At 37.4% G+C, this 13,116-nt stretch overlaps 2 protein-coding genes across 2 annotated transcripts; both read left to right on the top strand.

The window, feature by feature from the left end:
- Window positions 1-1,370: 1,370 nt before the first annotated feature.
- zgc:109982 (uncharacterized protein LOC553564 homolog) lies at window positions 1,371-5,323 on the top strand. Its single transcript, XM_041270866.1, is given in 8 exon segments — window positions 1,371-1,467; window positions 1,866-1,874; window positions 1,877-2,008; window positions 2,330-2,509; window positions 2,864-2,928; window positions 2,930-2,958; window positions 3,733-3,916; window positions 5,090-5,323. Coding segments are annotated over 8 exon segments (930 nt in total).
- A 3,021-nt stretch (window positions 5,324-8,344) lies between these two features.
- Window positions 8,345-11,157, top strand: dr1 (down-regulator of transcription 1). Its single transcript, XM_041270515.1, has 3 exons — window positions 8,345-9,079; window positions 9,878-10,041; window positions 10,340-11,157. The coding sequence occupies exons 1-3, from the start codon at window positions 8,860-8,862 to the stop codon at window positions 10,484-10,486; spliced, it is 531 nt and encodes a 176-aa protein (XP_041126449.1). The 5' UTR covers window positions 8,345-8,859; the 3' UTR covers window positions 10,487-11,157.
- The last annotated feature ends 1,959 nt before the right edge of the window (window positions 11,158-13,116 follow it).

Genomic DNA, 13,116 nt, shown 5'->3' on the forward strand with positions numbered 1-13,116 from the left:
ATCAAGTCTTGGTACAGCTGCATAAAAGCTACATCTTTTCACTCACTCGGGGTTGTGTGTTTGGTGAGTGGAGAACGGGTGTGGAGAGGAGAAAGAAAAAGCATTAAGCAGATAATAATTTCACTCACCGTGTTTGTCTGTTCGTCCGCCGTTTGTTAGTGTGTTTCGTTTACTGTTTGTCTGTTTTGTTTGGCGTCAAGTGCCGTGTGCTGTTTTGTTTAAATCTCTTTTGTTTATTAAATGCTGAGCACAGCTCAGCTTCACCAAACATCCACGTCTATGTCTGTCCTGTGTTATTGTTCTGGGTCTGACATCACCCACTACAGCAGTCTTTGTCACACATGGCACATGACCTCTTGTGGAATTTCACAGTTACTCCAAGGAGGATTTTCCAACCTCTGGAAAACGTATATCCAGAGGTTCAGTTTCAAAAAGTATACTAAATAGAGTAACATGGCATACACATAATATTTTGTTGTTTTCTTTCACATCAAATGTGGGGGCTAAGTTCAAACGTTATGTAAAGACCAGTTCCTATTTTAATAATCTAAACTGCTCTGCAACTGTACAGCTATGGCCTAGAATTTTAGGATTGAGACATCATTTAAAAAAATAAAAAATAAAATTAAACACTCAAAATATATGCAGTACTTTGTAAATCAAGATTACAAATAAATCGTACGCCACAGATTTGAAACACATTTTAGTATTTATGCACTATTTCAGAAATGCTTGTGTTTTGTTGTTGTGTGCTTCTCAAATCATTAAAATAAACATTGAAATGTGTTGAAGAATCTGTTGAAAGAGCTTTACATTTGGTTTAACAGTGGTTTAGCCCTGGTGTAATTTAGAGCAGGGGTTCCCAATCCTGGTCCTGGGGGACCCTTGTGTCTACTGAAGATGCAGAGGTCTCCCAGGATCAGGGTTGGGAACACCTGGTTTAGACGGTAGAAGGTTACCGCTTCATAAATTATTGGGAACTGTTACATCCAGACTGGCCATCGCCTTTTGCCTGTCTTTGTTGCTACAATCATTGCTCCAGTCTAGTAAACGGAACTGAACAGAAACCTGGTCATACATTTTAGATTAGATAGTCTTTTTAGCACCTCTGCAAATTGTTATACAGTAAACATTTTGCATAATGAAAACAAGCACACTACACTGCCACTTGTTATGCAGCAACTCTGCTAACTATCCTGCTTATAGGTTAGCCTAAATCCAATGTATACTAATCCTAGAGGGTCCAGGTGTGCACTTTTTTTAAGCACCTGAGTCAGCAGCTCTGCAGATAAATGGTGGCAGAGTGGAAGAGGAGCCACTTTGTTGTTTCACATCCACCCCTCTTGTCGAGCTGCTTCCACTCAGGAACCATGGACCAGAAAACAGTGCCCATCATAGGCTGCTCCTCTGGGATAGGCTTAGCGCTGGCAGTCAGGATCACCTAGGATGAGAAAAAGAGGTTTAAAGGTGGGTGCATCTCCTGAGAGTGGGGGAATGGTCAGCATATACTGTAGAAAACAAGTGTGAAAAAAGGAAATTCTCCATACAATATACTGTGCAATACAAAAAGTATTGCAGGCACCAACAGCCGCAAGAGGCTACACAAGCTAAAATGGCATGAAACAGTTTCCTAAAGTTATCTCTGTACCAGGGATTTGTAAAAATGTGCTGTCATTAGCATTTTTTTATTATTGGATTTTAATGACCAGTAGCCAAATGGTGCATGTGGGCTATTGACAAATCTCTTAAAAGGAAAGCACACCCCTCTGCTGTAGATGTTTAATCACATGCCAAGTGAAAGGAATAAACGTCTTAATGTGACTTTTTCATCTTCTTTTATAGCTATCCGATTTCCTTTCTTTCAGTTTACGCCACCTGAGAAACCCAAGTAAAAGCAAAAAGCTGGTAGAAGCAGCCGGAAGAACCCTGGGCAGAACGCTGGAGATCAAGCAGCTGGATGTGTGCGATGAGACGTCCATAAAGGCATGCATGGACAGCATTCCTAACGGTTCTTGAAGCATGTAGGGGATTTGCATTGGAAATTCTGATTGCCCTTTAAAAGTGTGTCTTAATGAAATAGATAAGCAACTGTTCTGACTTTATACAAGTCTGGAAACGTTATTCAAATCACCAAAATAGGAAAAAAAGCTTGTGAATATGTCACTTTAATGAAAACCTAGCTAGCCAGCTTTTTATATATATATACCCAATTGAAGTTTTTCCATGTTACACAGGCACACTTCACCGTGCATAACTACCAGTGCTGTGGCACATCTTCCAGGAGTGGTGATGAAGAAGAATGTTATCTGTCGTGTTTGTTTTACCCCAGTCAGCAATACAGGAATGGGGCTCATTGGACCAATTGAGTGTCAGTTCCTGGAGGAGATGAAGGCAGTGATGGACACAAACTTCTTTGGACTGGTCAGGCTCCTCAAAGAGATCCTGCCTGACTTGAAGAGGAGGAAGAGGGGCCACACCATTGTGATCAGCAGTGTAATGGATATTCAAGGCAAGCAGCCCACTGGATATCTGTGCACTACCGACCTGGCTCAACACATTCTTCTAGACAGAAGGAAATAATACTTCAGTTTAAGGGTCTGGTTCAGACAACCAACAATACATATACTGTACATATAAATATGAGACAAAGGGGGTTTTGTTCATTTACAGGAGTTTTTTTCTCCTTTTGAAAAAAATTGAGTTAATTTGAATAGTTCAGAAATGCTTGTACAGTGTTGCACTATTCTGTGAAGTGTATGCGTTATGTGCTTGTATTGTGTATCTGTCTAGATGCTGCTCTGGTGATTCATTCACACAATACGAACGGTGCAGAAATATGTTTTATTTGTATTTATTTTCACAGGGATCTTGTTCAGTGATATCTATGCTGCATCTAAATTTGCAATGGAGGGGTTCTGTGAGAGTCTAGCTAATCTCTAGGTCTAGGTTTAATCTCAAGTGCACCAGTAACAAACAATATCCCAAAGAAGCACTGAATTAGATTATGGCCAAGACTTTTTTTGCTAAATGCAATGTAGTTCATTTTTATTTTGGATGAACGATATTAAACAATGCTCATTGAAACTTACCAGCGTTAATGAGCACAGCATATTAAAGTATTTATTGAGTAGCGGTATCTAAAACCACAAAGTGTCTTATCAACACCACAAGCTTTTTAAGAACAAACGGAAAACACACAGGATATCCTTCTGTTTTTTGCAAGTTGATCTTAATGTATACAGACCACCTCTCTTAAAGGTTTTACTCTGTACTTCTGTTAATTTTAAATGATATACAAGTATAATAAAAGGAGGCACAATGCTGTCTTACCTAATACCACCTCATACTGGAGTATTCCAGTACACAATTCCAAAATTGAATACATTACTTTTGCAAAGTTTTTTTATTGTATCAAGACAGTTAGATGTAAACTGGTGGCACTTGATATAAAAGAAAAAAACACTGGAGGTTTTTTTTTTTTTTAATCTTGCACTGTTTTTTCTGAACATAGGCATTTGTGTAATTAGTTCACTACTTACATATCAAAAAATCCAAAACTCAGCTACACGTAGTGTATGGTACTTAGAAACCTGCCAGAAACAACGCATTGTGATTTTTTTATGCATTTAATAGATTTCATCTGCGCTTTTACATTTGACTGCCTGTATGCATGCAAAGATTAAGAGTCCTGTTTGAAAGAAACAAAGCCATGTTATTTTACCGACCACCCAGCCTTACCCTGATTGAGCCTTGCCCTGTGGTCACTGAGTTAGAATGGAAGGTTTATGAAGAAGGCCTCAAGACGGACCTTTCTACAGCAGATACAGAGACTGCCAGCATGTTCACCAATATTTACCTGAAGAATTGCAACCAGATCTTTCAGAGCCTTGGACAAACCCTAGAGGACATAGCAGAGGTACATCTACACTGTAACAATAACCACAACACAGCTGGACATAAGAACATAAGAAAGGTTACAGGCCATTTGGCCTATCTTGCTCATCAAGCAGCTTCTTGAAGGATCCCAGGGTGTCAGCTTCAACAACATTACTGGGGAGTTGGTTCCAGGCTCCCACAATTCTGTGTAGACAAGTGCTTCCTATTTTTTACTCTGAATGCCCCTTTATCTAGTCTCCATTTGTGACCTCTGGTCCTCGTTTCTTTTTTCAGGCCAAAAAAGTCCCTTTTTAGATTCAGTTCCTTTAGCCTGTCTGCATATGACATGCCTTTTAAACCAAGAATAATTCAGGTCGCTGCTCTGTGCACTCTTTCTAGCGCAGCAAGAGTGAACATCCCCAAATGTTGTGGTCATTTGACCTCAGCAAGGGCAATTTTTCCACAAGGAATAAGAGTTTTAAAGGAGTAATATTAGCAAGAAAATTATCCTATTCCTTTCACAGAACTTTGTCAATGTACTTGCTGAAGGATAGTAATTATAAAAGCTTCACTATGATTTTTTTATTAGGCATGTAAGAGCCTCCTTCTGATATGTGCTAGAGAGGAATATGACTTAATACAGTTGAGTTGAACTGTAATTACTGATATTTATATATATATATATATATATATATATCTATATATATATATATTATATATATATATATATATATATATATCACTTGTCCACAAAATAAGTTATCTACTGTAAAGCATACAAATGATTAAGTTACTAAAATACGATTTTTGTTAAGAATAAAGGACATCTCCAGTGAGAACAAAACCATTGTTTCATGTGGCTTTCCATTTCCTTAACACATGGATAGCAACAGTATTTATTATTTAATTGACACTATTGGCTTTAATGACACTTTAATTATTATTAAGGTGCCATAGTATGTTCATACAACATTATGAAATTGCATACTTGGACACTAGGAACACCACCAAATGAAATGGCTACTTACTATAGTAAAAGTAGTTTTTGAACCTCTGGCAGTATACTTACAACACAGTTTCTAAGCATATGCAATTAAAATGTACTTAACGTCACTACAAATAAAGTTGGGAGCCTATGTAAGGAAATGCAAGGAGTTTTCAGCACTGTACTTGCGCTTATACATTCATTAATTAAGTAATTATTTTTTCACAGCACACGCACAAGATAATCACCACAGACAACCCGCCATTCCGTCACCAGACCAACAAGCTGTACACCCCCATGACCACCCTTAAGTATGCAGATCCCTACGGAGACCTGCCCATCGACACCTTCTACAAAATAGTGTTCGAACACGACAAAATCTTCAACGCCAGCCTCAACTTCATCAAAATACTGTGCTTGGGGAGCCGCAAGAGCTTCAACCTGGGGAAGCCTCAGCCGTGAAAATGCGTCGACTGCACCAAAGAACACCAGGCCCCCCCTTCTCGCCCCCGCTCCCCCTCTAACGACTCCTGACGTTTCTGTTGTTGGCTTGCGGCTGTCCTGTACACCCCTTCTCTGATTTAACATTGTTCAAAAGAAGACTTCCTGTATAAACAATATAGATCACTGATGACAAGGCCAGAGAGATGTGTAACAAAAACAGTAAAATAATTAAATAATTATTTTATACAATATTTAGATACAGCTATTATGCTGTCAGGTATAAAAAATATATATATATATATATATATATATATATATATATATATATATATATATATATATATATATATATATATATATAAAGAAACTTATTATAATTATTAAGAAGTAACTTCCCGAAGCTGACAATATTTAGCTGACAATATTTCTTCGAGTTTTATGTTACGGACATCCATTATAATCTCAGCAATCTTTTATCTGTTGTGGTGATTACAGTGTGCGTGTGCTGAGAATAATAAATAAATAAATAAATGCATTGTTTAAATAACCAAGGTAATTTATTTTTGTATTCCTTGCTTTTTTTTTCTTATATTGAACTTATTTGGAAACCACTTTGCAATGGCTCACAGTGAAAGTATTTTTATGAAGATTCTTTGTTATGTTGCTTTTTTGTTTTGGTTTTAAAGAACCACAAATGCGAACATTATTTTGAGGTATGTTTATTGTAAATATGGGCAGTGTCAATGAGACTGATTACACTATGTAACACAATTTTTGTTCCTGGGTAATAAGTGTTATTTCCTAATTGCTTATGCCTCAAAAGTATAGAAAATGGCTATTATTCCCCACAAACTTTGCTTTTGTGACCAGGACAGTGATATTTTGAAATTTACCTATTTCCAATGAGAACACGGGCAAATTTGTGTCTTTTCGCTCACATAAAGTCAGAAAAAATAAACATACGAATCCAAATTAAAATGTATTTATACTAAAGTAATACAAAAATGACTACAAAAGATTTAGAAGTGAGTAGTTTTTCGAGATTTACAATTATACTGTAAATCACTTTCATGAATCAGCCCCCAAATGTAGTCTCCCATCATATTCTCGTTATACTGTCCTTGATAGTGACGTTCATCTAGAGCTCTGACAAATTATTTCATAAGGCCCAATTTGATGTGCAGTGGTAGCATCAGCACCTTCCGGGGGTCCACCAGTGGCTCCCACTTGACGTTGTTCCTCCCCACAGAGAACTCGATCCGCTGTGGCCAGTCCCGCCTGTGGTAGTGCGCCTTGGTGTCCCTGCTGTCCCAAAGGCAAAGATAGCAGAGAAACTTGGTAAAACCGCCTTGGAGACCCATCAGGAATGCCACCATTGCATTCTCTTGATGCCATCTCAGAAAAATGCAGATATGTATCCACTTAGGCAGCTGGAACTAAACTGAACTGGTGGGCTTAAGGCCCCAATATTTATACTACTATTTATATTACTGGAAAGTTCTAGAAAGTTCTAGAAGTTACTCCAAGTTTACTCAGCACTGAATCTATCTGGAATGTTGTGGAAAATAGGTACATTTCAAAATATCACTGTCCTGGTCACAAAAGCAAAGTTTGTGGGGAATAATAGCCATTTTCTATACTTTTGAGGCATAAGCAATTAGGAAATAACACTTACTACCCAGGAACCAAAAAAAAAAAAAAAAAAAAAAAAAAAAATTGCTAGACAGTGTTATAACACTTGTCTTTCTGACATTTATAAATATGTATTTTGTTACTAAAATAACAAATTCATGTCTGACTCATTCTTTAATACCTTTATAACAAATCCATTCAAAATTGATAATTTATTAGAAAGCTATACTGTATGGTGTTTTGGGAACCTAAAAGCAAATTCTAATTTTATCAAATTAAATCAAAACGTTAAGGTAGTAATTAACTTAGGTTGATTCCAGATAGTCGTTAATATTAATTGAAAAACAGCTAGTTTTGTTACCAAGACAATACATTTGAAATCTACCTTGATATATTTAGATCAACACAATTTGTTTCACCCACCCTTTAGTGATTATAATCCACAGACCAGACCATAATAGGATGTATTATCACTTTAAAATCATGCCGTGCATTGCTGTAAATATCTGATATAACATAGCTGAAACAGTGAATGACTACACTTAGATACTCAGGGTCTAGATACAATATTAATATTGTATATACAGTATACCCTGTCTCAGACGTTTGATTGAATGTCAGCGTGTGAATGAAGCAGTGAAATACAAATAACAATAAAACACATTCATAACAATTTATCTGTAGCCAATAAGGGTACACTTACACAAATACAAATACGTACAAACTTTGTTCCTATTCATTATCAGTGAAACGCGTTTAAAGGAGGTCATGTCCAACATGTTGCTAGCTTTTGTTGAATTTGCTTTAGTCGTTTGCTTTCGCAATTTGGAAAATGCTGGGCAATCTCTACAGGGAAAGGGCTATGTAAACTTACAGTGAGGTGGCAATCTGGCTAATCACAGACACGATACAGCACAGCAGCAATAATTGTTGTGTAACCAGATTCCATTTGGCTAATTCAGCAGCCCATCACCTCTCTGTTCTCAAGGGATTTCAATCTATAAATGGTAGCAGATGCAAATCTGGGAACTATGTTTACCTTCTGCAGCTGCAATATTCTGTTAACTACACACGGCCCATTCATTTAAATTAAACATCCCAGTTTATAAGACGGGTGATGTGAAAAAAAATGCAATTTTACACTTTAAGGAAAATATAAAACGAGTGCAATTAAGAAAGTGTGGTTATTGCATTTCCCCCCTACTATATACACATGCTAGTTACACCACAGCGCTGTGAAATGGGGCAATGTTATACTAATAGTTTACAATGTATGCCACATTATTAAAAACAACACAATAAACTTTTGTTTGCCCCGCGTACAGTTTCTCAGTCTGCCGCTGTGTGGCAGCACTGTTCTGCCGGAAACGGAATGAATACCGAGCACTGCAGTGTGGGATAGTTTCCGGAGAAGACGAGAGAGCTCCTGTAGCGCCGACTGTGTGGATCAAATACTGAAATGAATTAAAAATCAAATTTCCTCTGAATTAATGGTCTAATTTAAATGCGATAGGTCATTGAACGGGATACATCTTGTTATCGGTTCAGGGGAAGGAAAATGTTGTGAAAGTGTCTCTAATGAGTGCAGATGTAACAATACAAAAGAGGCGACTGAACGAGTAACCAGCTGGAAAACTGCTCAACTAGCTATATTATTGCTATATTGGGTTCACACCCCCTTATCTTATTGTACTGTTACATATTTTTGGCAATCAACAATTCTGTTTGGAATTCTGTTTTATGTAATTGAGTCATTGCATCAGTTCTGGTGATTACTGTTTCATTGCAGAAAAACAAAACTAAAAAAATAAAAAATAAACATCAGAGTGAGGAGAGTTTAGCTATTGTTAGTTTTAGGTCGCGCTGTTATCCTGTTGCAGTGAAGTAAGTTATATTATTATAAAAAACCTTATACATAAACAATGGCTTCTTCGTCTGGGACCGATGACGACCTTACCATACCTAGGGCAGCTATCAATAAAATGATTAAGGAAACCCTCCCCAATGTCCGGGTGGCAAACGATGCCAGAGAACTGGTGGTGAACTGCTGCACTGAATTCATTCACCTCATCTCATCAGAAGCGAATGAAATCTGTAACAAGTCGGAAAAGAAAACCATTTCTCCAGAACACGTCATCCACGGTAAGACATTTTTGTTGTGCTAATTTTGTTCTGTATTTCTGGGCTGTGTGGTTCAAGCATTCACACCCAGGGAAATGAAGATGCTTTCTTGTTGTTGTGTGGTCACTTTGTGCTTGACCCGCCGTTTGTCCGAGCTGCGAAGTTTACTCAAGCGGATTTGTTTTTACTCATGACTAGCTGTACTGCAACTCGCGGATCTGACCAGGTTAGCAAACACTTTCACAATATCTTGTGCTTTCCATAGTACTTGATATATTTAAATACCCAAAGAATGTGAAGTGATATTTAGTCCAAGTTTATTTTTTTAATTTTTTTTTTTTTATGGAACCTCAAGTTAATTTGAAAGATGCATTGTCTCACGTTAGACTTGCTCATGTGTGTGTGCTTACTGTATCCTTTCAAAATGTAGCCTTCTGTACTACTTTATCAGTAACGTTGACAATTTTCCTCCACCTCTGAATCTGTTGTTACTAAGTACCATATAACAAAAACTATGCAAGTGCTGTTATTTAATGCTAAAATGCTTCGCAAAATAGCCAAAACTATTTGTTACCCTTATTAGTTTGTATTGTTACTGTATAAAAGCTGCTCTAATGATTGCAGTGCCATAATTAATGTATTTATTAGTAATTCTTAATAGTCCAGCTCTTTTTTACAGCTCAAGTAGAGATTGGCAGGAAATACCATGTAACTGATTTTATTCCTGTACTTTGTCTGCCCTAACAATATCTGTTTAAAGCCTTATTAAAATCTCTGCAGTATCTCTTACACAGTCTTGCTCTCTTTTTGTTTTTTCAGCACTTGAGAGCCTGGGGTTTGCTTCTTACATTACAGAAGTAAAAGATGTTTTGCAAGAGTGTAAAACAGTAGCACTTAAAAGAAGGAAAGCAAGTTCCCGACTGGAAAACCTTGGCATTCCTGAAGAAGAGCTGCTCAGACAGCAACAGGAGCTATTTGCAAAAGTAAGTCGTGCACATTCATTTAAGTGTCAACAATCCTCAGTATGCTTTTTCCCTCTTATAAAATGTTAATTGAATTTAACTAAATCAGATCCTTAATGAGATCTGTAACAGATAAAAAGGGTAGGCAACTTTGACTTTATCAGTCCATGTCCTTAATTAAACTCAGCCCAAGTCCTAAAGCACTCGCTAATTCAATACACCTAATAAACCTGAAGGCTAATGCTGTATGTAGAACAGTGTAGAACCGCTGTCATATTTTTCATACTCCTCAGTTAAGATCCATGTCTCGTCCCCACAGGCGCGGCAGCAGCAGGCAGAGCTGGCACAGCAGGAATGGTTACAGATGCAGCAGGCGGCCCAGCAAGCACAGCTGGCAGCGGCCTCGGCCAGCGCAGCACACCAGGCGGGCTCCTCTCAGGATGAAGATGAGGAGGATGACATGTGAACCTCACCCAGCCACCAGCGTTGCCAACTTCTACAGCAGCTTCACTCTGCACACAATCAGACAAACACGTAGTCAGGCGAATGCTTACTTTCATTCCGTATGCATGTCTTGATGGACTGGGGCATTAACAATGCAGGGACACCTCTGCCTGTCAGTGAAGACCAAACCATTGTGTTGCTGTTTCCAGCTGCACCATTCAACTTGATTGTTTTTTTTTTTTTTTTTTTTTTTTGGTGGGTGGTATTTAACATAGGTAAAACCCCAGTAAACGGGTCTGTGTCACAGATGAAAGATAAAGAAGTCCCCTGCAGAATTTTATTTTAAAATATCACAATCCTAGCTTAGACTGTTCTTTTCTGACTGGTATGGTGACGTGCATTCACGTATTTCACACATGACGTGCCCAGGTATGAATACAGTATTGTTCCCATTTTACAAGTGTAGAGTAAATGTTGCAAATGTCCAAAGCTGGGTTAGAAGCCTCACAGTTTCACAGTGGTTTTTCTTCCCTCCCCACCCTCAATCTTGCTCCTTTTTAATTTGTACTTTATTTGCTAGGAAAGTGCTAACACTCCTAGGAGGGATGGATGCTAAGAAAAAGTACCTTATTTTCAATGTCTTCCTCATGAGGACCTGTCTCCTTTTTTTTTTTTTTTTTTTTTTTAACCCCTGATAAGAACAGACTGCCCATTGTATCCGCTGTCTCCAGTTGCATTACAAGATTGACCTGTCAAAAGCTGCATTTGCAGGTCACTGGAAGTCATAATATTAAGGCTGATTAGTAGTTTGTCTTTAGACTAACCAGAATGTGAATATTCTTTAAGGAATGAACAAGGGATACTTTTAATTTGCATTAAGCAAGTCTGGCTTCACTTCTAATTATAAAGTTGCAAAACACAAATCGTAGGAACCGCATGCATGTGTCATGCTAACGTTTTGGTTAATTTTATCTGTATTAACTTTTTAAACTTTTTTTTTTTTTTAAAGCATTCACTGTTGCTATTAGATATCAAGTCAGACCAAGTTTATTTGTAGTTTGTAGGGTTTTCTTTCCTGTTTATGACCCATTTACATGAGTTTAAATGCAGAATCATATCACACAGGGTTTACTGTTTCATTCTTAGTTACAGGTGAAAAGGTTACCCAAGGAGGTTTACAAAGACACTGAAGACTTCTTTGCTGTTTTATAAAGCTCTCAAAATAAATTTGAGTTTTCTCTCGATATTATTTAAGTTAAACCCAGTGCTTTTTTCACAGTACAGTATTGCAGTTCATAAATGACTTCTAATGCAAAGCAAAGCCTAAGAGAAGTAGGAAGTACTTTCAACCCAGCCTTGTAGTACCAAAGGAAGAATTACCCTAGCAATGGAAATGGATGAGTCTGCAAAAGTAAATGTAAGAGTAAGCTATTGTGGTTTGAGATTGGTAAACATGTATAAAATAAATACATAAAGGTGTTTTGTATTGTAAAAAAGATTTAGTAACTTTCATCTCGTTCAGTTCTTGATACCCAAGAAGGACGATTATTTTCTGGAGAAGCGTGTAACGCTGCATTGTAAATGTACTGTGAAATATTAAAGTGATTTTGTTGTGACTTCTCATGGCAGTATCCGTTCTCATGCTTTTTCACAAGCTGTATTCTCTGAGCAATAAAATTCTGACATTTTATACAAGGAGCGAGTTGCTTGTTCTCATTCTTGCAGGTCACTTTTACATTCTCGTCTGTGGAAGTGTAATTTATGAAGGCAGCAATCACAGTCGTACTTGAGCATTTACTCAATGCCTGTGAAATATGTTTTTCCTGTAGCTTTATTGTCTGTTAAGTGATGGTTGTATACCTAATGAATGCTGCCTTAATCCTCACCCTGCTGGGTTGTACACAGTACCCACAGGGCATTCTTATCTCTAATGCTGGAAAACCTGCAAGTGCTACGTGGTTGGCATCAACTTACAGTATATGATAACTGCAAATTAGTCAAGCAATTAAAATCCACCTCTAAGCAACCAGAAAATATGTGTGCCTTGTGTCTAACTGCGAAATCCATCTTCACACTAACTCAGAGGTGCATGCATATACAGAGCTGTGCATATTTCTGAGTCCCTAAAAAGGCTGAGGACAACTAGTTTACCAGTCCCTATATCCCTATATATATATATATATATATATATATATATATATATATATATAAAGACAGTCTTAAATCTTGTCATATCATAGGGTGTCAGCTTATCGATTTTGTTTATCATTATTGCACATCATGGGGAGTTCTACAATTGAGAATACAATGGACTGTTATGTTTCTATACATTTCAGCCTATCTTCTGAAATTTTTATTTTATAAACACTTAAGACCAGCCCCTTTATATCCACAGGCTTGGGTGGTGAGAAATGAGCTAAAACAAATGGCATGCGAAAAAAAAGGGGGTTACTGTAGTCAGATGTGTAGTTATATTTTTAACCACAAGGTGGTGTTGCTGCTGTACAGTAAATATGATTGTGTCCAAACTAACAATTCTGAACACTGCCAAACTGTTGATGATATAATGACTACAAATAGAGGATTTTGATTGGGAACCCTTAAGTGCTTACTGGCAGCAGACCGATCAGTTTCTCAAACAGATGCTTGTAA

The sequence above is a fragment of the Polyodon spathula genome, chromosome 14 (assembly GCF_017654505.1).
Source record: "Polyodon spathula isolate WHYD16114869_AA chromosome 14, ASM1765450v1, whole genome shotgun sequence".
Lineage (NCBI taxonomy): Eukaryota > Metazoa > Chordata > Actinopteri > Acipenseriformes > Polyodontidae > Polyodon > Polyodon spathula.